Source organism: Caretta caretta, chromosome 6 (assembly GCF_965140235.1).
Source record: "Caretta caretta isolate rCarCar2 chromosome 6, rCarCar1.hap1, whole genome shotgun sequence".
In the NCBI taxonomy this organism is placed as follows: domain Eukaryota; kingdom Metazoa; phylum Chordata; order Testudines; family Cheloniidae; genus Caretta; species Caretta caretta.
The window spans coordinates 16268561-16292389 of NC_134211.1; the positions used below are offsets into that span (position 1 = coordinate 16268561).

The 23829-nt window shown below is 47.5% G+C and overlaps 1 protein-coding gene across 1 annotated transcript in view; it reads left to right on the forward strand.

Annotated features, from left to right (window-relative positions):
• The window catches only part of LOC125638533 (NACHT, LRR and PYD domains-containing protein 12), a 196417-nt gene that overhangs the window by 145859 nt on the left and 26729 nt on the right, over positions 1 to 23829 (forward strand). The window contains exon 7 of the mRNA XM_048854425.2: positions 981 to 1151. Coding sequence (XP_048710382.2) covers positions 981 to 1151 — 171 coding nt within the window. The remainder of the gene's footprint in view (positions 1 to 980; positions 1152 to 23829) is intronic.

Consider the following 23829-nt stretch of genomic DNA (forward strand, 5'->3'; position numbering starts at 1 on the left):
ATGAATGGAGGAGGAGGCCTTGAATGAGCAGGGCCTGGCGTGGGTTGACAACCCGTCACCTCCCTCCACCCTCCCCAGCACCTGCAGTAACTGGACTTTTTGTGTCCGGTCAGTACATCTGACGCTGTACAGGTCCCCTTTCAACTGGACTTTCTAGTAAAAAACCAGACACCTGGCAACCCTATAACAGGGTCACACAGTCGCCCTCCTTTCAGGGACTCTTCCTTCCCCAAACCCTGGGAAACCCCCTGCCAGGGGGATCTTCTCCTCTTTGTCTCCCCCGCTTCGGTCCCTGGTCTCAGAGGAAGGTGGGTGTGATGCTGCCAGTGCTGGGCCTCGCAGCTGCCTCCCCTCCCCAGGCCTGAGGCTCAGAGCGGGGGGCAGAGACAGGAGGCGTCTGTGTCCTGCAGGGGAGCAGCAGAGCTAGTGCCGGGGGCGCAGAGGGTCAGGATCTCCCAGCTCCGCCTGCTCTGAGCCTGGCCCAGCTGCCTGGGGTGGGGGAGGGAGGGCTCCCCCTACAACCTCCCTGGAGCGATGGGGCTGCTCCGATTGGGTCGCACCATCCCGGGGCTGATCAGTTCCAAATCCAACCTGATTGGTCAAGAGCTGAGTGGGAAGGACTTAAAGGACAACTTTTTACTCATTCTGAATTCTGGTTGGTCAGTGGAAAGGGTGAGGGGGCGGTGCTTCTGAAGGAACTCTTACCCCAAACCTTATTCCTCATTGGTCAGTGGCAGAGCTTTGATCATTCTTCCTGTTGATTGGTGAAGGGTAAAAGGCAAGGGGTGGAATTTAGACAGGAAGTCCCACCCACTGCTGGTCTCTCACTGGACAAGGGGTGGAGCTTGGGATGGAGTCTGTATCCTCCTGGATGCTGATTGGTCAGAGAGAGGGGCTTGTGGGTGGGGCCATCTGTCAGACCAGCTGTGACGAGCCCGGTCACACCGTGATGCCCCTTTTCTGCGTTCGCTCTCCTGCAGGTTGGACTCGTGCCGTGTCACAGCCGCTGCCTGTGGGGATCTCGCTGCTGTTCTCACAACCAGCCGGAGCCTGACAGAGCTGATCCTGGGGGGTAACGAACTGGGAGATTCCGGAGTGCGGCTGCTGTGTGAGGGATTGAAACACCCGAACTGCAAATTACAGAGACTGAAGTAAGTAACATTTGGCCACAGTCCAAGGCCTAGGGCAAAGGCACTTGCCCCCATCTCCACGGCAGCATGGCTGAACAGCTAGAGTTCAGTAACCTTTCACTACAGGATAGCATGGTCTAATAGCCAGAGTCTATGTCACACAGCCAGTGTGGCCCAATAGCCAGAGTATGTAGCAGCCCTTTGCTACAGGGCAGCACGGCCCAATAGCCAGAGCCCAGGTATAATCTTAATTATACCAATATGTCCTGTTTTCCACTTCTCCAACCACACTGGCATAAGTCCTCCTGGAATGACTACCATGCAGTGAGTAACAGTTATCTACCAAGAGTTCTCTGTACCTCTCCCAAGAAAGGTTCTTCTGTGGCTTGGGGAATAGTGTGGCAAGGCATCTCCTTTGTCTCGCCAGGTCAAGCACTTCCCCACCAGGCGATGGTGGGCCTGGTGTAAATCAGCCCCACCCCACTCTGGGCAGTTTTTGTCCTCTCCCCTTCTGTGCTTCTTTGGCTGTTTCCTGAGTAGGCCTCAGGGTAGGCCTGTAGCATGATCCTCCACCAAACAGAAGGGAATAGTCCCATAAACACAAAAACAAAGGGTGATAGCTTCCCCTGCCTCCTTGCTGGGGCTGGGTGTTGCCCTGTAGTCTGCCCCAGGGTGTCGGTTCTTCCCCTAGAAGGCACTTAGGCTTGTCTGCTTCCCCTATGGGGAGGAGCGCAGCCTCCCGTCCTGGCAAAGCTTTCTCCCCGCTGCCACTAGCCTGGTAGTGGCTTGTCTCTTTTCCCGTCTCCCTCTCCCTCCTGGTTTTAAAAGGTCTCAGGCAGCCCTTAACTGACTCCATGTGTTCCTAATAGACCTGATGTAAGCCCTTATCACCTTATAGAGAAGAGGGCCTTTAACATTCTAGGTCTTACACCTCTGCCTTCCCCACCATCTTGCAGCCGTCCGGCCTGACTTTGTCACAATAGCTAAGGCTGCCTACAAGATGAACTTCTAGATTCTACTCTTACTGTTATCTGAGCACAGTACTTAGGTAAAGCGTATCAAACACGTGATGTTTCCTGCTTGCTTTACACCAGGACAGCCTGGACAATGTATCTGCCCCCCTAGGAGACAGCCCTGACTCAAATGCAAGTTCGCATTGGTGTGCTCCTAAAAGCATTTCCCACCTCTGGAGCCCTGCTGTCGTCAAGAGGCACTCTCTGGATTTAGGGCCCAGTAGTTTTAGAATGGGTTTCTGTGACTAAATCAATCAGCTCTCCCCATCTGGCCAATCATCTGTTTGCTGGAAGCTGGTTCAGCTGTTTTCAGAATGTGATGGCTGCAGTTCCCAGCATGTCTCTGACTGCAGGCCGGTGTGCCTTTTTCCAGGGAAGAGGGAGCTGGGCTGGATCTAGCAGGGACAGAGGCTGGCTGCAGGGGGCTGGGGGGAGATAGCCTGGGCAGGCCAGCAGCTTCTTGACTTGGCGGTAGGAGGAGACAGGTTGGGTAGGCTGGCAGCTTCTCGGCTGGCTGCAGGGGGCGGGGGCTGGGACTGGGGCGAGACGGGTGGGAGACAGAGTCAGAGCAGAGAGGTAAGATGGCTGAGGGATTCTGCATTAGCAGATCTTAATGCAGGATCTGTCTTCATTTGTATTGGTGTGTCATAACCATAAGGGTAGCCTAAAATTCCTCCTTACCTGTAAGGGGTTAAGAAGCTCAAGTAACTTGGTTGGCACCTGACCAAAGGAACCAATGGGGACAAAAGATACTTTCAAATCTGGCGGAGTGGGGGCGGGGAAGAGGCTTTCTTTTGGCTTCTTTGTTTCTGTGGTCATTCGCTCTTGGGACTAAGAGGGACCGGACATCAATCCATGTTCTCCAAATCTTTCTGAACAAGTCTCTCATATTTCAAACTTGTAAGTAACAGCCAGGCAAGGTGTATTAGTTTATCTTTGTTTTCTCAACTTGTGAATTTTCCCTTTGCTAGAGGGAGATTTATCCCTGTTTTGTTGTAACTTTGAAACTAAGGCTAGAGGGGGTTCCTCTGTGCTCTTTGAATTTTCTGCTACTCTGTAAGGTTGACTACCAGCCTAAGTTTACAGAGATCATAGAATCATAGAATATCAGGGTTGGAAGGGACCCCAGAAGGTCATCTAGTCCAACCCCCTGCTCGAAGCAGGACCAATTCCCAGTTAAATCATCCCAGCCAGGGCTTTGTCAAGCCTGACCTTAAAAACCTCTAAGGAAGGAGATTCTACCACCTCCCTAGGTAACGCATTCCAGTGTTTCACCACCCTCTTAGTGAAAAAGTTTTTCCTAATATCCAATCTAAACCTCCCCCACTGCAACTTGAGACCATTACTCCTCGTTCTGTCATCTGCTACCATTGAGAACAGTCTAGAGCCATCCTCTTTGGAACCCCCTTTCAGGTAGTTGAAAGCAGCTATCAAATCCCCCCTCATTCTTCTCTTCTGCAGACTAAACAATCCCAGCTCCCTCAGCCTCTCCTCATAAGTCATGTGTTCTAGACCTCTAATCATTTTTGTTGCCCTTCGCTGGACTCTCTCCAATTTATCCACATCCTTCTTGTAGTGTGGGGCCCAAAACTGGACACAGTACTCCAGATGAGGCCTCACCAATGTCGAATAGAGGGGAACGATCACGTCCCTCGATCTGCTCGCTATGCCCCTACTTATACAAGAGATGATTCTTTTACCTTTTTCTCTTTAAATAAAATCCTTCTTTTTAAGAACTTACTGATTTTTTCCCATTGTTCTAAGACCCAGGGATTTGGGTCTGTACTCACTTTGTAACTAATTGGTGAGGATATATGCTCAAGTCTTCCCCAGGAAAGGGGGTGTAGGCTTGGGGGAATATTTTGGGGCAATAGGACTCTAAGTGGTCCTTTCGCCGATTGTTTGTTAAATCACTTGGTGGTGGCAGTGATCCCAAGGCAAAAAAGAAATCTGTGCCTTGGGGAAGTTTTAACCTAAGCTGGTAAGAATAAGCTTCGAGGGTCTTTCATGCGGGTCCCCACATCTGTACCCCAGAGTTCAGAGTGGGGAAGGAACCTTGACATGGTGTTTTTCTATTGTGAAGCATTTAGGCTGCTTTTTTAGATAAGTGTTAATAATCTGTCCTCTTCCTAGAGTTCTGAGGAGGTTATATGACTATGAATCTTTTTTTAAAGAGTTCAGACTTCTGATTAGGTTGCAGTGAGGTCTTAATAAACTCAAGATCAGGCTTTAAACTGCTATCAAGTCCACACAGTGAACAAAGTGAAAAAACGCTTTGATCTTTCTGCTGTAGTGATTTTATGGGTAAAGTACAGCAATCCAAAGTTGAAAGAAATAGATCTGTGACTTTATTTTGATTGGTGTTGCTTTAAGAAGCTGCTTTCATGCTATTTACTCTCTCTTAGATACTGATCCTGCAAACAGTTATGCATGCAGAGGGCTCCCATGTGTAGTCATTTGCAGGCTTCAGTGAATGCATACTGGAGCAAAAACATGTGGATAAGCCTAGCTGATGACATTTGCATGATTACTTTTCAAACAAAGTTTACATAGGTGTTAATGGCAGCATAATTCTTTTGGAATGTTGTAGATATCTGAAAACTCTGGAGATATCTGAAAACTCTGATCTTAATTATTTAAAAAAAATCCTATAGGCTTGTCTACACTACCAAGTTTTGTCGATGAAACTAATGTCGACATGAAAAAATTGACAAAAGCAAAGTTGCCAAAGTGTGTTTACACTCGCTCCCTCTGTTGACAGATTGTGTCCACATTCGGGGCACCATCATCAACAGTGTTAGCAATGCACTGTGGGTATGTATCCCACAGTGCCTGGTGACACCATCTGTCAGTAGGTGTTGTGGGAAGGAGGAACGGAGGGTGGTGCATCTCCTTTTCCGCCATTTTTCCAACTGTCAATCTTTGCAGTGCGCTCCACCATCTTCAGTGAGAAAGGATGGATCCCACACTTCTCTGCTATGCGCCATTAAATGTCATGAAGACCTCGCACATGGCAGCACAGTTAATCACGAAGTTACTGACAGAGGAAGCCTTGCAGGCTCCCGACATTCTGCATGATATAATTTATCAGTGCTTTTTGCTTTCACAGAGCAACTGCATAGGGTAGACCGTCGCTTTTGGGCTAGCAAAACCAGCACTGATTGGTCGGATCACATTGTCTTGCAGGTGTGGGATGACGACCAGTGGGTACAGAACTTTAGGATGCAAAAACAACCTTCCTGGAGCTATGTTCTGAGCTGGCCCATGACCTGCAGCGCAAGGTGACCAGAATGAGAGCTGCCCTTTTGGTAGAGAAGTGTGTGGCAATCACTGTATAGAAGCTGGCAAATCCAGACTGCTATTGCTCAGTCGCAAATCAGTTTGGAGTGGGAAAGTCCACTTTGGGGATGTATTACTCCAAGTGTGTAGGGCAATAAATCGCATCCTACTATGGAGGATTGTGACTCTGGGAAATGTGCATGAAATAGTGGATGGCTTTGCAGAGATGGGTTTTCCTAACTGGCGGTGCGATAGATGGCACACATATTCCAATTTTAGTGCCAGACCACCTTGCATCAGAGTACATCAATAGGAAGGGATACTTCTCGGTGGTGTTGCAAGTGCTTGTGGATCACCGTGGGCGTTTCACAGACATCAGTGCAAGTGATCTGGAAAGGTGCATGACACATGCATCTTCAGGAACAGTGGCCTGTACAGAAAGCTGCAAGTGGAGACTTTCTTTCCAGACCACAAGATCACAGTGGGGGATGTGGAAATGCCCATAGTAATCCTGGGAGACCCAGTTTACCTCTTACAGCTCTGGCTCATGAAACCTTACACAGGGCAGCTGGACAGCAGCAAGGAGTGTTTTAACAACAGGCTGAGCAGGTGCTGCATGGTAGTCAAATGTTCCTTTGGCAGATTGAAGGCGTGCTGGAGGTGTCTCTATGGCAGGCTAGACCTTACTGAGGACAATATTCCCATGGTCATAGCCGTGTGCTGCACTTTGCATAATCTGTGTGAATCTAAGGGTGAAATGTTTGCTCACATGTGGAGCTCTGAGGCAGAGCGCTTGGCTGCAGAGTTTGATCTGCCAGATGCCAAGGCTATCAGAGGAGGCCAGAGGGCTGCTATTAACATCAGAGAGGCTTTGAGGAACCACTTTGACAATGAGGGGCAGTAAACACATATCTGCTTTGGAGTTGCTTCCCTGGTGCATCCCATACAAAATTTTGGGGCCAGATATCCATGCAAGAAAATGCTTTAGAAGCCTGTACCTGCAACTGAATTGATTGCTATGCGATTTTGTAGAACACAGCTATCATTGTCCAAGCTGTGAGAGGAGGTGGAGTGATGAGGAAACTGAGGAGCACCACAAAGTGAAAAGGAATGTGTGGGCGTGGGGGGAGGGGGGTTGCTTGACAAAGAATTGTGCATGTGCACATGCTGCATTGGAGGTCGACCCCAGATCTGTTCACTCTGAAGTTTTATTAAAGACTTGAGCATCTCTGTCTGATCCTCCATCACTTTTATCATCCACTCAGTCGCTTCCCTAGCAAATGCTTTATTCCCTTTTCTGTCCTGCTTTTCAGCTTCCCAGCCCTCCTTTCATTTACTTGTGTTTGTGACAGAGTGCTGCAGCACCTCTCTGAATATATCTTCTTTGCTGCATCTTGGCCTCTTTCTTATCTGCCACAGATGGTCGGCAAGGGTGCGTGGTGTGTTTCTCAAAGTCTCAGCTACTGTGGACAACACACAGAAGAGGGATTCTTACATTCCAGCAAACGATTGAAACAAGCACCTTTTGCAAGTAGTAGCAATCATTTTCTCACTGACTCTAGCCAGGCACACATCTCTGCAAGCACCCAAATCATGGTGAGTGTTGGGATTGGAGGGAGTGGGGATGTGCGAATGGACAAAAGACACAATCACGGCTTGCAGTTCAACTTTGCAGGGAACTCATTCTAAAATTATCCCACACTTTTCCACAGGCGGGCACCCTTCTAGCAGACATCTCACTGCTGTGGGTAAGCAGGGAAACCAGGGTACAACGACTGCATGTTTGCAACTTTCGCCCTGGTCTATATGCTGCTCAGTTATGTGCCGCTTTGGTCCCTACACAAGGCTAATGTAGTGCCAATCTTTAAAAAAGGGAAGAAGGAGGATCCTGGGAACTACAGGCCAGTCAGCCTCACCTCAGTCCCTGGAAAAATCATGGAGCAGGTCCTCAAAGAATCAATCCTGAAGCACTTGCATGAGAGGAAAGTGATCAGGAACAGCCAGCATGGATTCACCAAGGGAAGGTCATGCCTGACTAATCTAATCGCCTTTTATGATGAGATTACTGGTTCTGTGGATGAAGGGAAAGCAGTGGACGTATTGTTTCTTGACTTTAGCAAAGCTTTTGACACGGTCTCCCACAGTATTCTTGTCAGCAAGTTAAGGAAGTATGGGCTGGAATGAATGGACTATAAGGTGGATAGAAAGTTGGCTAGATTGTCGGGCTCAACGGGTAGTGATCAATGGCTCCATGTCTAGTTGGCAGCCGGTATCAAGCGGAATGCCCCAAGGGTCGGTCCTCGGGCCGGTTTTGTTCAATATCTTCATTAATGATGAGGAGGATGGTGTGGATTGCACCCTCAGCAAGTTTGCGGATGACACTAAACTGGGAGGAGAGGTAGATACTCTGGAGGGTAGGGATAGGATCCAGAGGGACCTAGACAAATTGGAGGATTGGGCCAAAAGAAATCTGGTGAGGTTCAACAAGGACAAGTGCAGGGTCCTGCACTTAGGAAGGAAGAATCCCATGCACCGCTACAGACTAGCGACCGAATGGCTCGGCAGCAGTTCTGCGGAAAAGGACCTAGGGGTTACAGTGGACGAGAAGATGGATATGAGTCAACAGCGTGCCCTTGTAGCCAAGAAGGCCAATGGCATTTCGGGATGTATAAGTAGGGGCATTGCCAGCAGATCGAGGGACGTGAAAGTTCCCCTCTATTCGACATTGGTGAGGCCTCATCTGGAGTACTGTGTCCAGTTTTGGGCCCCACACTACAAGAAGGATGTGGATAAATTGGAGAGAGTCCAGCGGAGGGCAACAAAAATGATTAGGGGACTGGAATACATGACTTATGAGGAGAGGCGGAGGGAACTTGGATTGTTTAGTCTACAGAAGAGAAGAATGAGGGGAGATTTGATAGCTGCTTTCAACTACCTGAAAGGTGGTTCCAAAGAGGATGGATCTAGACTATTCTCAGTGGTAGCGGATGACAGAACGAGGAGTAATGGTCTCAAGTTGCAGTGGGGGAGGTTTCGGTTGGATATTAGGAAAAACTTTTTCACTAGGAGGGTGGTGAAACACTGGAATGCGTTACCTAGGGAGGTGGTGGAGTCTCCTTCCTTAGAAGTTTTTAAGGTCAGGCTTGACAAAGCCCTGACTGGGATGATTTAATTGGGGATCGGTCCTGCTTTGAGCAGGGGGTTGAACTAGATGAGCTCCAGAGGTCCCTTCCAACCCTGATATTCTATGATAAGCTTTTTGCAAAGAGAGCTGCTTCCTGGTCCCAAGAGCACAGCCAGATTTTGGTTCATGCTGCCCAGGTGCCCCTGCACAAACAGCCCCAGGGAGGGCAGAGCTCCCAGCTCAGCACGGCCCGGGGAGAATGATCCCTAACACCCAGCTGTTCCCCATCCCAATAGGGCAGCAGCTTCGTCCCCACTCCGCTCTCTGGCCTTTCTGCACTCCCTGGGCTGTGTGTGCAGGGTGCCTGGGCATTGTTCACTGTCAGGGCAGCGAGTGGGAGCCAGCCCCAAAACCTCCCCATAGCCTCCTGCTGTGGTAACTCTGTCTATGGCTCCTCCTCGTTGCTCTGCAGAGCTTGTCCGAAGCAGGGAGCAATGCTGACTGATGGGAGGCAGCTGCCAGCATCGGCATTGGCTCCATGGATGCTCCGGGGCTGAAGCACCCACAGAAAAAAAATAGGGGGGTGCTCAGCAGCCACCAGCCATAGCAGTTCCGTGCCCTGTGGCTGGTCACCCATTGCATGCCTGGGTGGGCCCCATTGCAGGTGAGGTGGAGCATCCACTGGGAGAAATAAAGTTCGTGCCTGTAGCTGCCAGGATGTTGGGGGTCATCCCTCCCCCAGCCATGCTGAGCTGAGAGCCCTGCCGCTCCTTCCCCCTTTGCAAGACAGCCTCACAGTCCCTTTCTCATGGGCTCCCCCTGCCCTCCCTGGGGCTGTGTGTGCAGAGGTGTCCAGGCAGCGTGTACTGTGAGAGCAGTGAGTGGGAGCCAGCCTCTAAACTTCCCCACAGAGTCCCGGGGATCCCTTATCCCTGCCTCCCGGGCTGTGGCGGGATGGTGGAGCACACTGCACCTCAAGCCCTGGGGATACACTTCATTGCTCTGCAGTAGAGTTTTCCCACAGTGCAACACATTTGTAGAGCTAGAGTGTCCACACTGGAAGGGGGAGTGGGCACTAGGCACTCTGGGATAGGGTTACTTTGACTGGAGTCTGTGCACTGCAGTGTGGGCACCAGAGTCCTAGGTTCAAGCACAGGTCAGAAAATTCTTAACCTAGGGTTAAACTGCAGGGTAGATGCACAAGCTCAGGGTTTCCAGACACAGGTCAGGTGACTCCAGTCCCACTAACCCAGGCTTCCATTCCTGTGTAGACCTACCCCAAGAAAAGGAAATGGAAGTTACTGAGAGGTTAAAGCAGGTAAAAATATAGGTACAGGGGAGTTACGTTCTATAATTTCAAAAGGTAGCAGAGATGGAGGTGATCAGATCACAGAACAGAGAACCAGATTGATCATGTTACAATTCAGCACAAATGGAGCAGAACTTTAGAAGATGTACGTAGGAGGAATTAACACCTTTCTGTTAACCGGGCTGTATTTCCAATTAGGCAAAGATGGCAACTGCCTCAGGGCGCCTAAAAATTTAAAGTTTGACACTCCCGGGCCCCAGCAGAGGGCGGGGTTGCCTGAGTGGGAGATGGCCCCACACAGCGCTGCTGGAGCGCTCCTGCCAACAGGGAAGACGAAGCAGCCCCTGTGGCAGGGGAAGAGCTCAGCAGACCTACGCAGGAGGTCCTGCCAGGCAAATAGGCCCTGAGGGAGCCCGGCCTGGGCAGGCCTCGCTCCTGCTCTTGCTCCGTCTTCATCCTGGCTAATCGCACCATTCCCAAGAGGCCAGAGCAATCCCCAAACGGCCCTGGCCGCGCTGTCGGCTCAGCCTGGCAGACAAAGTCACCTCCCAGCGGTGCTGGTGAGGTGGCCGGGGGGCAGGGTAAGGGAGAGTGGGTCTCTGCAGGGGCTTGTTTGGGGATGCTGGGAAATGAGGGAGTGGGTGCTGCTGAACAGTGAGAAGTTTGGGGGAGTGCTGGGCACTGTGGGGCAGAGGAGGTCTGTGTGTGTTGGGGCGTTGGATAGTTGGGGATCTGTGTGGGGCACTGGGCAATTGAGGTAGTGGGGATGTGCAGTGGGCGCTGGACAGTGGGGGTGTGTGTGTGTGCAGGGTGCTGTGCAGTTGTGGTAGGGGGCTGTGGAGCAGGTATCTCGGGTGGCGGGGCACTGAAGATGCTGTGCCTAGTGACGTTTAAGGTGTAAATCTGGCCCTGTCTGTTAGTGTTCTTAATCTGCATTACACACAGCTTCTTTCTTGTTTGATGAGTTACTTCCTTACAAAGCCATATACAATGCAAATGTTTGCTATTACATTAGAACAGGGTACAGATAAGTTAAAACAATGCATGCTACATCCCACCAGATTTTCATGAAGTTTAAATACTACATACATTCTTATACATCTACTTTGAACTATACTAAAATACCAGTCAGCTGGTCTGAGGCTGTGTGCGCAGAGGTGTCCAGGCATCGTGCACTGTGAGGGCGGTGAGAGGGAGCCAGCCTCTAAACTTCCCCACAGACTCCCTGGGATCCCTTATCCCTGCCTCCTGGGCTGTGGCGAGATGGTGGAGCACACTGCACCCCAAGTCCTGGGGATACACTTCACTGCTCCATAGCTAGCAGCAGCCAGCCTGGGGTGGGGGTGTGTTTTTCCTCTGAAACCTACATTTCATGTCAAACTTCAAAACAGACAAAAATAAATAAAAAAACCCAACCAGACAAAAGCACCTTCATTGAACAACCCACTTTAAAAATTAAAAATTGCAAAGTTTCATTTGAATAGTTTGAGAGCCCTGGAGACTGACGTCCTAATTATCCTCAGAACAGGAGCACATAGACATTTTCCTGCCAATGTGACTCAGCGTAGAGATGGAGAGCCCAGTTCTCAGATTAGATGGTAGTTCAGTATCTTGACAAACTGCAGTCATTCTACTGAGACAGACAGCAAAGGAGCTAATTATGCAGTTTCTGGACTCGTGTGTCCTTATGGGCACCTGAGTCCCATCGACAGCACCGTCAGAGTTAGGAAATAGCGTGGAGAGTTTTCCCACAGTGTAACACATTCGTAGCGCAGGAGTGTTGACACTGGATGGGGAGCGGAAGCGAGGCACTCTGGGGTAGGGTTACTTTGACTGGGGTCTGTGCACGGCAGTGTGGGTGCCAGAGTCCTCGGTTCAAGCAAAGGTCAGAAAATTCTTAACCTAGGGTTAAACTGCAGAGTAGATGCACAAGCTCAGGGTTTCTAGACACAGGTCAGGTGACTCAAGTCCCACTAACCCTAGGCTTCCATTCCTGTGTAGAAAAACCCTCAGAAAAAGAAATGAGAGGTTAAAGCAGGTAAAGATATATGTACAGGGGAGTTACAGTCTGTAATTTCACAAGGAAGCAGAGATGGAGGTGATCGAATCACAGAACAGGGAACCAATTGGATCATGTTACAATTCAGCACAAAAGGAGCAGAACTTTAGAAGATGTACAGAGCAGGAAGGAGGCATGTGGGAGTGGACCACTTACTAGTGGTAATTAAAATGAGAAAAAAATAAGAATTCAAACAGTCAAAAGATGAAGAATTTTTCCTTGTGTCCATATTTATAGCTTCTTCTCACAGAAACCAAGTGGTCAGGATGGCCATACATAGGTTCTTTCTTCATAGCGGGAAAAGAGGAATGCACTGGTCTTTGATCTCACACACAATGAGCCAGAGGGATTTTATATTTCATTCATTTCAAAGAAGTCTTGTGAAATGCTAGTTTCAAAGCAAGTGGCCATTGTATATAATGACCAGAGGTCAGAGACTCTAAAGGCATTTCTCACTTCCTGTCATCAGAGGAAAAGCCCATGTGGGTAGAAGCTGTCAGCCTATTTTCTGACTGAAGAATCTGTAAATATGGATTCAGGGAACGATCCTTTATCTCTGACTGTTTGGACTTTTACAGGGACATGTACCAGGTGCAAAGCCGAGATCCCCAGAGACAATCTGGGTACCCTGAAAAGACTTTTAGGAAACTGGCAGTTTATTACATCATGGCCACAATCTGGAATTACAAACTGTGACTCACCTGTTAATATATTTCACCTGCTTTACCCTCTCAATTGCTCTCATTTCCTTTTCTTAGTCAATAAACCTTTAGTTAGTTTACTATAAAATTGGCTGCCAGTGTTGTATTTGGTGTAAAGTCCAGAGTACCAGTTGATATGGGCTAAGTGACTGGTCTCTTGGGACCAGGAACAACCTGATGTGGTGTGATGTTTGGTGTAAGTGACACCACTTTTGTCACAAAGTTCAGTTTGTCTGGGTGGCAAGATGGACTCTCCAGTCTGTCTGTGACTCCCAGGTAGGACTGGTAGCGCAATCCAGGAGTTCACATTTGTTACTGGCTTGTTGAAATCTATTATAGAACATACCACCAGTTTGGAGTGTCTGCCTTTTTTCTACAGTTTGCCCTGAGGTCGGCATTCACAGTTGTGAGCCGTTCTGGACAGTGTGACACAGCCTGTGGTAATTCCTTTTCAAGTTGTGGCCCAGCTGAAAGCAATGATTTGTGGCAGTTGGTTTGCGGTGAGCAATTTGTCCTGCCTCTAGGTGCAAAAATAACAGCGACATGCTGTGCTCGCTTTTCAGCAAGGGAAAGACGGAGTGTGGTTGAGACGAGCTTTGAGACCCAAGATTCTGGGGGAATTTTAGTTGCTAAAATTCATGTGGATCGGAAGCAGGAAAGGATTACTGTTCTTTGCCGAATGGTTCTGACAATCAGCAAATAGTAAAAGAGGAAACCATAGTTGCAAAATGTGAACCAGCTTATCTAGTACATTCTGGTCAAGAAGGAAGTATTACATAGGTTGGGTGAGAAAGGGAAACCATCTTGGTGATCATGGGCGTGATTTTTAGAGGCTCTTGTGACTGCTCCTGTCTTGGCCTCTCCATGTTTCAACCCCCCTTTCCTATTGGACACAGATGCTACTGCTTATAGACTGGGGGCACTATTGACATAACGACCATCTGATAATGTATCAGGGGAATAGAATTTGAGCTTGGCTGCCCCCCAAAACTGAGGATGTATTGATTGAAGCTGACGCTGGAAGAGTTGTGTCAGTCATGAATTCGCTATCAGAACAGAGTGGGCAAAGTCTGACCCAGCCAGCAGACTCCACAGAAACAACAGACATTCTTCAGGAGCCCACTGAAAGAGACCCCTTCTGATTGGTTGAAAGGAAATTGTGCCGGAAGAAGAAAGCTCCAAGGAGATATAGACAGGAGCTAGAGATCCCCAGCTGCTTAGACTGGGTTAGCCTTAAAGGACATTTAGTGCTTGCTGATTATAGAAGCTTGTATGGGATTGGCTACAAGCCTTGTCTTTGGTGTCAGATCGAAAGGGCCATTGACCTGACAAAGGGACTGGTCCTTTGGGACTGGGAATAACCTGAATATTGCTGAAATTTTTGGTATAAGGGCCATCTATCACCAAGGTACACAAGATAGATTGGAGTACCCTAGCGGACTGTTTGTAACTCCATGTTAGTGCTGTTACAGTGCCTGAGGAGTTTACATTTGATAATTGGTTGGTGAAATCTAAGAATAGAACTCACAACCAATTTGAGGTTTGTGCCCTGCTTCCTAACAGTCTGCCCTCAGATTGGTACTCACACCCTTGTGTCACCGCAGGCAGTGTTACAGGGCCCTGAGAGGCCAAGACTAGCGTTCCAGGAACTGAGAAACCCCATGTGAGGATTACAAGAAATAATAATAAACCATCATTAGTAGCCTCCTGCAGTACTGATAATCAGTAACTCTTTACACAGTGATCTCTGAAGACCTGATCTTACTCTGTCGTGAAATCAGTCAAAGTTGTACTATTGACTCCAAGAACAGAAGGATCAGTCCCTGTTCTGCAAACCCTGACAATAAAAGTCCCCTCCTCCATGGACTAGGGGAGGTCACGCATCAGTCTCAGCAGTGCCATCTCTGTTCTGTGTGTGAAAACCCAGCTGGATATCACCAATGAAATGGTGAAGTTGGATGAGGTTGCTCAGAAATGGGAAACCAGATGATATTCGGTGGTAGATTGTAAGATTGGTTGCAACAAGCAATGGATTCTTAAGTAGTCTGGTCAGATAGCTGCATGGTCAAGAATGGGAGGGAAGATTTCTCTCCTCAAAAGAGTTGATGACAGTATTTTTTTAGTAGAGGTTCTAGGTGCTCTTACTGCTCTTAAGCAGCCAAGAAGATCAAAGATCAGGGTCACAGGTGGAGACTCAGATTTCCTCTAGTGTTTATGAGATTCTGGTTTTGTGAATGGGCAGAAGTCTGAGAAGGAGGATGTCGTGTTATCCCTCATGGCCACAGAGGCCATAGTGGCCATGGAAGATCATCTCTGTAAAATGGGTACCAGTCCCTTGAAATGAGTGGTACTGGGCTGTGGAGCTGAGGAGACGTTCTAGGTTGACAAAGTGATTGACAGTCCAGAAAAGTTCAGTAGGGTGTGACTTACTGGTTACTATGGCAGAGAAGAAGGAGGATCTCATGGCCTCTTCACGGCTAAGGAGCAGGTATGGAAGAATTCTTTGTGCAGACGTTTATTTCTTCTAGGCTTTTCCCAACACTGGTACTTGGATTTTCTTCTCTTCTGCTTCATCTGTCACAAGTAGGAGAAACCACAGAGGTCAGAAAGGGCCATACAGGGGAGGAGGCATTTCCACACCCAAGTATTGTTTTGCAGTGGTCAGTCAGTGACTGTGGTGTCTATTGGTTCTTCTTGTCCTTGGCTGCTTGGTTAGGGTACCTGTGTTTTGTGACTATGAGCTGTCTGGGCACGTCATGAAGTTTAGACTCCAGCTGGTCAAAAGTCAGAGTTTCCAGTTTGGAGAAATCTAAACTTCTGAAAAAACATTGCTCCCATTTGGAATGAAAAACAGATATTTCAAAATTTCCCACAGAAGGGAAAATCTGAAAACAGTTCATTTTGAAATAATCAAAACATTTTGTTGCAAAAATTTCAAAAACAAATTGAGTCTGGGAGTTGGAAGTTCTGGGTTTCCTGGCTCAGCCATGTCTCCCAGGGCTTCTAGACTCCCAGTTTCCCATTATCCCTAGCAGATTAATGGGGAGCAGGCAGCCAAGAAGCCCAGGGAGTAATGACTGAGATGGGAACCTCAGAGGTAGGGAGTAGGGGCGTCCAGGCTCCCAGCTCTGTGTCAGGGAGCCAGGAGCTGCTCCCCAGCTCAAGCCACAGTTCTCAGCATTCCAGGCTCCCCGTTGCCTGAAGCTGAGCCCCAGCTGGAGCCAGGATTCCCAGGGCTTCCAGTTGCTGAGCCAGTGACTCCCAAGTTCCACCAGTTCAATGGTTTGACTTTCTTTAAAACTTCAGCACAAAGACATACTGCTTGACTATTATTACTTTTTATTTAATTTAAATTATTTAAGTAGATTATGGTAGGTTTGGGTTTTAGCACAAGATGTCAGAAGTTGAAATTTACCTTTAAATTTGTTTATTTTTAAAAAGAAAAAATGTATTTGATTTCAATAAAAATTCCAATTTAAATCAAATAAAGTAAAAAACAAGAACGACCAAACAATGGGGGGTGTTAAAAATATTTTTTCTCCATCTTGCTCACTCTCAATATCCAGTTAGAGGCATAAGCCGAAGCAGAACATGACAACAGGCATATTTCTGCAGGTCTGACTTGTTTACAGGACCACTTTCAGTAAAGACTTAATATAAAGATTTATGTTTGTGTGAAAGGGATTTTTTAGTTCACAGTAGAAAGCAGTTTTTTTGAAGGGGTCTTGTTTCAGCAACTCTTTGACGGAAAGCCAAACATTCTGGCTATCACGCTACCAAATGTGGCCCTTTTACAGAAACTCTTCAACAATTTTTAAGCACAACTTACCTGTGAAGAGACTCTGTGCCTCTTGCTGTTCAGCACCAAATACAGTATTGATTTGGTCAGCAGAAGTTCTGGCTGCTTGTTCTTCAGTCATGGTTCATGGCCCATCACTTTGATACTGCAAGTAATGCTCGGCAGCCACCGTCATGCCTGAGCAGCTCTCCTAGTTGGGATTCAGTGTCTCAACCAAAAGTTGCTCCAATGAGCTCCTCTTGTCATCAAATCAGCCATCAACAACTTATTGTTTCCTTTGGAGACACTGGTCCCCAGGTGGTGGGCAGAATAAATTCCACATAGAGTTTAGGGTGGTTGTAGTATTATTTCTCAGTAGTGTATTACGGTAGTGACAAAATTCCCCCACTGAGTTCAGGGTCTTGTGGTGTGGTGTGTTAGGCACCACATATGCTGTTATGGCAGGTGCCACTCGTCGTCCAAGTTCTTTTTATGAAGAACAGAAGCCAGTTTTTAGGCTTGGGGAGACATGCTGTGTTAATTTTTTGAGTTATGCAAGGTTTTGTGTAAAGGTAGGTAGCTTTGGGAGAGAGGGAGCTGTGCAAGCAGCGGGAGACTTTGCTCTCTGGCTCTGATTACCGTCCATTCTTGAGGCAGAGTTTCTCCTTGGGAAGTGCTGGGCTGAGATCTCTGAAAGCGGGGCCTGCCTTGTGTGCCATGTGACCATGTCATTCCAGAACTGGTATATATGTGTAAATAGAACAAGTTACACTTAGAATTTACCCAGCCTTCATGTCTCTGATTTCTCCTCCAACCTGCCAGACACGAAACACTTGCTACTGATTGGCTCAGGGTAACACTAGTGTGAGAATGGGACATTGGTGTCAGAAGCAAGAACAAAAATATACACAGACAGTCCTTACCCTAAAGACCCTGCAGTCTAAATTGACCATACACACAAAGAGTGGGGGGAAAGAATAATGATGATTCCTATTTTTCAGATGGAAAATTGAGACCCATGAAATGACTTGTCCAAAATTCCCCAGGGAGTCTGTGGTAGACCCAGGAACAGAACACAGATCTCCTTTATGCTACTCCAGGGCTTTAACCACAAGACTTGCCTTTCTCTTACAGAGCTTCGCCCATTCTCCTGTGCTTCCTAGTTTCCGAATGTGCCCTTTTCACAGAGATGGCCTCTGTTTTATATGGTTAAGGTTTTTAAAGTAGAGCTACTTCTCAATCAGAGTTTATTCATCTGAGCCAGTACTATTGATGAATTTTCTAACCATGATACACATTGTGATTTGCTATAGTGTGTCAGAAAAATTCAGAAAGCTCTGATTACCGACCACACAAGACTGAAACAAATCTATGAAGGCTACAAAGAGCTTTGCGGGGGGAAAACTAAATCCAGACAGGGCTGACCAGAGGTGGAGGATAATCATCTATCAGACATTTTCGAAATGTCAGGTAGAATTTCCAGGACTTTTGACGGCTTCAGAGTGGTAGCCGTGTTAGTCTGTATCAGCAACAACGAGGAGTCCTGTGGCCCCTTAAAGACTAACACATTTATTTGGGCATAAGCTTTCGTGGGCTATAACCCACTTGGTCAAATGCAGGATTTTTGAAGTTTCTCATACATTTAAAAGGCAATATTCTATTCACTTAGAATAAGAAGAGCGTTCATCTTGAATTCTGCACTAAGAACACAGACTGTTATGGGAGATGTGCACCAAAACCACATGACCTCAAATATATATGATTGTTTGCCAATAGATGTACACACCACTGCAATCTAAAACCCAGCATCAACTTTGGTTGATTAGGGAAATATTGAGAGGGGTAGTAGCATCTCCATGATTAAGTATGCATGAAGATTTACAGTTAAATCAGGACTAAAAACTCTTTAATTTACACTGAATGTTTTGTGCTACACAAAAATCTAAGTTATTCCTGCCTCTGATCTCAGAAACGATGGACTCACATGTCCTCTTCTATTCCCAACGAGTCCTCTGAAACCCGTTATCACAGAGACTCATACTATCTGTCCCCAAACCTTCCTATCGCTGTTTAATGTTGGGCAGAGAGTTTATAGGCACCTTTAACTCTTTGGGCTTTTGAGATCAATATCTGTACAATTGGGCCGGTGGGACAGACAGTAGAATATAAGACTGGCCGTACTGGGTCAGAGCAAGGGTGGCAGGCGGTGCCTCTGAACAGCAGGCCTAGTGGTTGGGGTGTAGGCTGCAGCTAGGTGTAGAGATGGGCTTGGGCCAAGGGTGGCACTGTCAGTGAGATCTAGGGACTGGCCGGGGTCAAAACTGAGACCGGAGACTACAGACTATGGGGTGGGCAAACTACGGCAGACCTTTTTATCCAACTCTCAACTCACAATTCCTTCATGAACACCATCTTCCGGCACGCAGAGCCACACTGTGCAGATGCGATTTCACCGCTCTGTTTCCAGGATTGGAACCCGGCCCGTACGTGGCAGCCCCCTGCTATGCGGCAGTGTGCCCAGTCCTGAACTCTGGATCATTCTAATAATTTTTGCCACCTCGAATTTTCCTATATATAATTAATAAAAACAAAGAGACCCCAGGACTCCGAAGATTTAAACCTCTCCAACTGAGCAGAAATGCTCAGCTTGGGTTTAAGCTTCAGCCCCAGCCATGGCGGCTTCTGTCTTTGATATTCCTAGAGCTGGGGCTGAATGTGCTCCCAGCCGAGAGCCTCCACCAGTTTGAAGAAAAACCCTTTGAAGTGCAGCCTGCTGGGGATGGAGCTGTGTGTTTACAGTTACAAACAGGGCAGGTGTCAATGTTGGACTCATTATAAAAAACTAAATCCTTTGGGGAAAGCTGTGGCTCTTCCTTTTTCTATTTCAATACATTTCTGCTCTTTTTTGTCTGCTTTCAAGGTAGGAGCCCCATCCCAGGCCTCTGAGGTTCTGGGGAACTCTGAGGACTTGAGGCCAGATTTGTAAAGTTGCTCAGCACCCAGAAACTCCCATTGTGACACTTCCCACCAGATTTTCAAAGGATCTGCACGTTGGATGCTGAGCCCTCTGGAAAAGCACCAGCAGAGTGAGCCGCAAAATCAGCCACCTGTTGCACCAGCCGCTGTCTCTCACTGGAGTTTTGGGGTTAATGCCACGAAGCTCCAATGCAAGTTCCCCCTTTTTGTCCCCAGAACATCAAATATGGTGCCTGGAGGGCTGAGGTGCTTCTGCCACCAGGCCTCTATCAAGGTCTCAGAGCTCTCCCTATCAGTTTGTAGGTAGATAGGACTCATCTCGGCGCTGTTTGTTTTATCCTTTTATTCCCTCCATCCGTCTTGTTTAGCCTCTTCCTTCTCTTCCCTCTTGATGATCAGGAGGTGCCACTCTTCACTACACAGCCTGCAGCAGACAGGAACTATCACCTGCTATCAAAGACCACCCACTACCCACCCACCCACAGTCAGTGATTTCCCATCTGAGAGTATTTACCACTCCGTCCATTTTCCACCCCTCCCCTTGGCTGCTGGAGTCACAACGCTGCAGCAGATCCCGCTGCTCAGTGCAACTGCAGCATCCTGTTCCCTCCTGAGGAGCGAGACCTACAGGTCTGTAGCAGTAACTGAATTTGTTACTTGATCATGTACATTTTATGCTCCAATATTTAAAGAAGAAGAATTTGCTCTGGCAGCTAATGACATGTGCAGACTATTGTCTAGAGCTGGTCAAGAATTTACCACTGGAATGATTTCCTGAAGGAAAATGCAGCTTCCACAAAATAAAAACTCTGTGTGAGAATATTTTTGGTTGAACTGACCCAAAACATTTCATTCAACTGTATGTCCCTATTTGCACATTGCCTTATGGGAGTTGTATCTCGGGTCATCATACTTCTATGAGCCAGACTCCCTGGAGGTCTACATCTGCCCTAGTGCAATGTGGACTCTCCTCTGACCAACAGGTATGAGGCATCATGGGTGGATGGAGGCTGCATCATGGGAGACCTGTCCATGCAGGAACCCTGGGCACAGGGTAGAATGGATGTATCAGGTTCCATTGAGAAGGAGGGGTGGGGACCCAGAGAGACAAAAGATTCCCACCTTGTGCCAAAGCTATCAAAGGGGGTGGAACAGAACAAAGGGGGCGGCCAGTCATGAGAAATCCCCTAGTTACCACCTGAGCTGGAAGTGACAAGGACCGTACCAGGGGAAAGGATTTGGCCCAGACTAGGAAGGAGTCTAGTCTGTGAAAGAAGCTTATTGAAACATCTCTAAGGGTGAGTTTTACCTGAATTCAGTTTCTTAATGTATTAGGGTTAGACTTGCGTGTTTTGTTTTGTTTTGCTTAGTAACTTACTTTGTTCTGTTATTACTTGGAACCACTTAAATCCTACTTTTTATACTTAATAAACTCACTTTTGTTTATTAATTAACCCAGAGTAAGTGATTAATACCTGGGGGAGCAAACAGATGTGCGTATCTCTGTATCAGTGTTATAGAGGGCAGACAATTTATGAGTTTACCCTGTATAAGCTTTATACAGAATAAAAAGGATTTATTTGGGGTTTGGATCCCCCTGGGAGCTAGGTGTCTGGGTGCTGGAGACAGGAATACTTGCTGAGCTGTTTTCAGTTAAGTCTGCAGCTTTGGGGTCGTGGTTCAGACCCTGAGTCTGTGTTGCAGCAGGCTAGCGTGTCTGGCTCAACAAGGCAGGGTTCTGGAGGCCCAAACTGGCAGAGAAAAAGGGCTCATAGGTAAATTCAGCATGTCAGGTGACAGTTCCAAGGGGGTCTCTGTGACCAAACCCGTCACAGGGGGTCTCCTGTTTGGGTTCCAATATCTCAACGAAAAGTTGCTCCAATGAGCTCCTCTGTTCATCCCGTCAACCACAAACAACTCAGGTGGTGGCAGAATCAATTCCACATTTTATTTACAGGAGTTGTAGTATTATTTATTAGTGAATTGCAATAGTGGTAAAATGCCTTGGCTGAGATCAGGGTCTGAGGCATGGGATATGTTGTTATGGCAGGTGCCCCCAGGTGGCCCTGTTACAGGTGTCCCAGTTTTTTTTGTTTCAGGTGTAAGCAACCTTTCAGTCTTGGGGAGACATGCAGTGTTTCAGTTATGGAAGGTTTTATGTAAACACAGCTTTGGGAGAGAGGGAGCTGAGTGAGCAACAGAAGAGTTACAGGTGCACTTCGAGTGTACCCAGACTCCTTGTCACTGATTTCTCCTCTGATCTGCAAGGCCTTGGACACTTACTGCCGCTCAGCAGAGGGGTAAAACCGAAGTCAGAACTGGACACTGGTGTCAGAAGAAGGAGCAACAATACACATAGACAGTCTCTGCCCGGAAGATCCTACAGTCTAAATTAAATGGTAGAAAACTTCATTAACACAGAGTTAATTGTTGCCCATTTATAGCCCGTGTCCTTCCTGTATGTGGAGTTCAGCAAAAATCAAATTTCAGAGTTAAGGTAAATGTTCACGCATCCTTAACTTCCCCCCACCCCAAGCTGGCAAAACGTTCGTGGTGTTAAGTGCAACTCTATTGAATGGTGGATGAATAAATCGGGATAAAGCTTGGGATAGCTGGGATTGTGATAGGAGGTGATTTGAGTCTGCGTCTGCTTGTGTGTTATCAAAGGAAAGAGACGTATGTGTACCTTGAGGTTCCGGTCTGGCATCATTTCAGTACAGAACTGAGTAGGTCGTGTAGGTAGCAGGGCACTAGGATCTTCTTGCCATGGGTATTGTCAGTCGTGAGGTGGGGAATATGAGTGCAGTCTGTACATTGAATGATGGGAAGAGGAAGACATAGGGTTTGTATGTATCCTGTGTGCAAGTGGAAAGGGATTGGAAAAGGGTATGAAGAGGTTAAACTTTACCAGTGTGGTATTCTGTCAGGAGAGTAGGCTCAGTGTTTGAGTGTCAGGCAAGTGCAGGTAGAGCCTCTGCATCACGATGAAAAGGCAGAATGCCAGTTTGTGGCACATTGCGCCATCGCTCAAAGAGGGCAGAGTTAAGGTTGTTTGTGTATTTACCTTAACTCTGTGATTACTGGTTTGAGAAGTTTGAGTTTCGCTGAACTCAGCATTCTGGAAGGGCACAAGCTGTCACCAGGCAGCCTTGACTACATGTTATCTAAGTTACTTGCAACTTAATTTGCTCGTTTTTTAAACAGAGAAATGTTTGTCGGTGGTTGTCACCTAGGTTTGCAGCTGCTAAGCTACTGTGGCTAGGTAATAATCAAAAGACCTAGCTTTTATATCGTGCTTTCCATCTGTTGCTCTCTAAGACCTTTACATCATGTATCCCCATTTCACAGATGGGAAATCAAGGCACAGAGAGATGAAATGGCTAACCCAAGCTCACTCAGTGCCAGTGGCAGAGCTAGGAATAGTCCCAGGCCAGTGGTTTTTCCACAAGGCCACATGGTTGCTTTGTGAGCTCTCCGTGCTCCTCTACCTCCTGTATATTTTGTTATACCGGAAAGGGGATAATGGTCATGATTTGAGATGTTTGCAATGTGCTGCTAACAGGGCCAGTGAGAGAAATCTCATCCGTGCTCTATGGCCCAAAACCTTGACAGTTTTATCACATGGTACCCGTGCCCAGCTTCTCACCCCAGTCTCAACAGTGTGTTCTTGGTGCTTGCTCCGAGCATGCCTCTTCTAAATGCCCACCCAGAGGGGCAGGGCTTCCCCTGATCCTGGCACACATGGAAGGAGCAGGACTCAGACACCCTTAGAAATGCAACTCCTCCAAAACCTGGCTCACATGAGCTGGTAGGGATGGGTCTCAGACACCCCAAATCCTGGCACATACCGAAGGGAAGAATGTGGGGGTGACAGGCACCCCTATCTCCCCCAAGCACCCTGCCACTCACCCCTGTGTGTCCTTCGCCCTCCTTAGAACTTCAGCCCCTTCACCTCTTCTGCCACCCATCCCCATTTATCCCCCTCCCTCAATTCAGCCCCAAATCCCTCTCCCCGCTATTCCCCCCACTTCTGCACCCCTAAAATGCTCCTCCTTGCCAGCAAGCATTCATGTAACTATTTCCCCAAAATAACACTCTCCCCAGACACACAGTTTAGCAATCTGCTATCCTGCCTTTTCCAAATGTCTCCCCAAGTGGGAGGTCAAACTGACTTGGGGTCAGGATCAAAAGATGACTGACTATTCCTTTGAGCTATGCAGCTGATGTACAATAGTAAAGGCTAACAATCCTGTTCACTCTTCTGTCCACACGGGATCAGTTTCATCCATTTAGAGTGTCATTTGGAAGGGGAGGCTTCTGATACTGTAATATAGAGAAGCAAAATATGTTTCAAATAAAGTTTTAATTAATTTAAATTAATTAATTTAAAGACGCTCTATAGACTCTAACAGAGGAGACAGGCCCAGGTTTCCAGGGTGAAACCTGTGTATTATGAACTG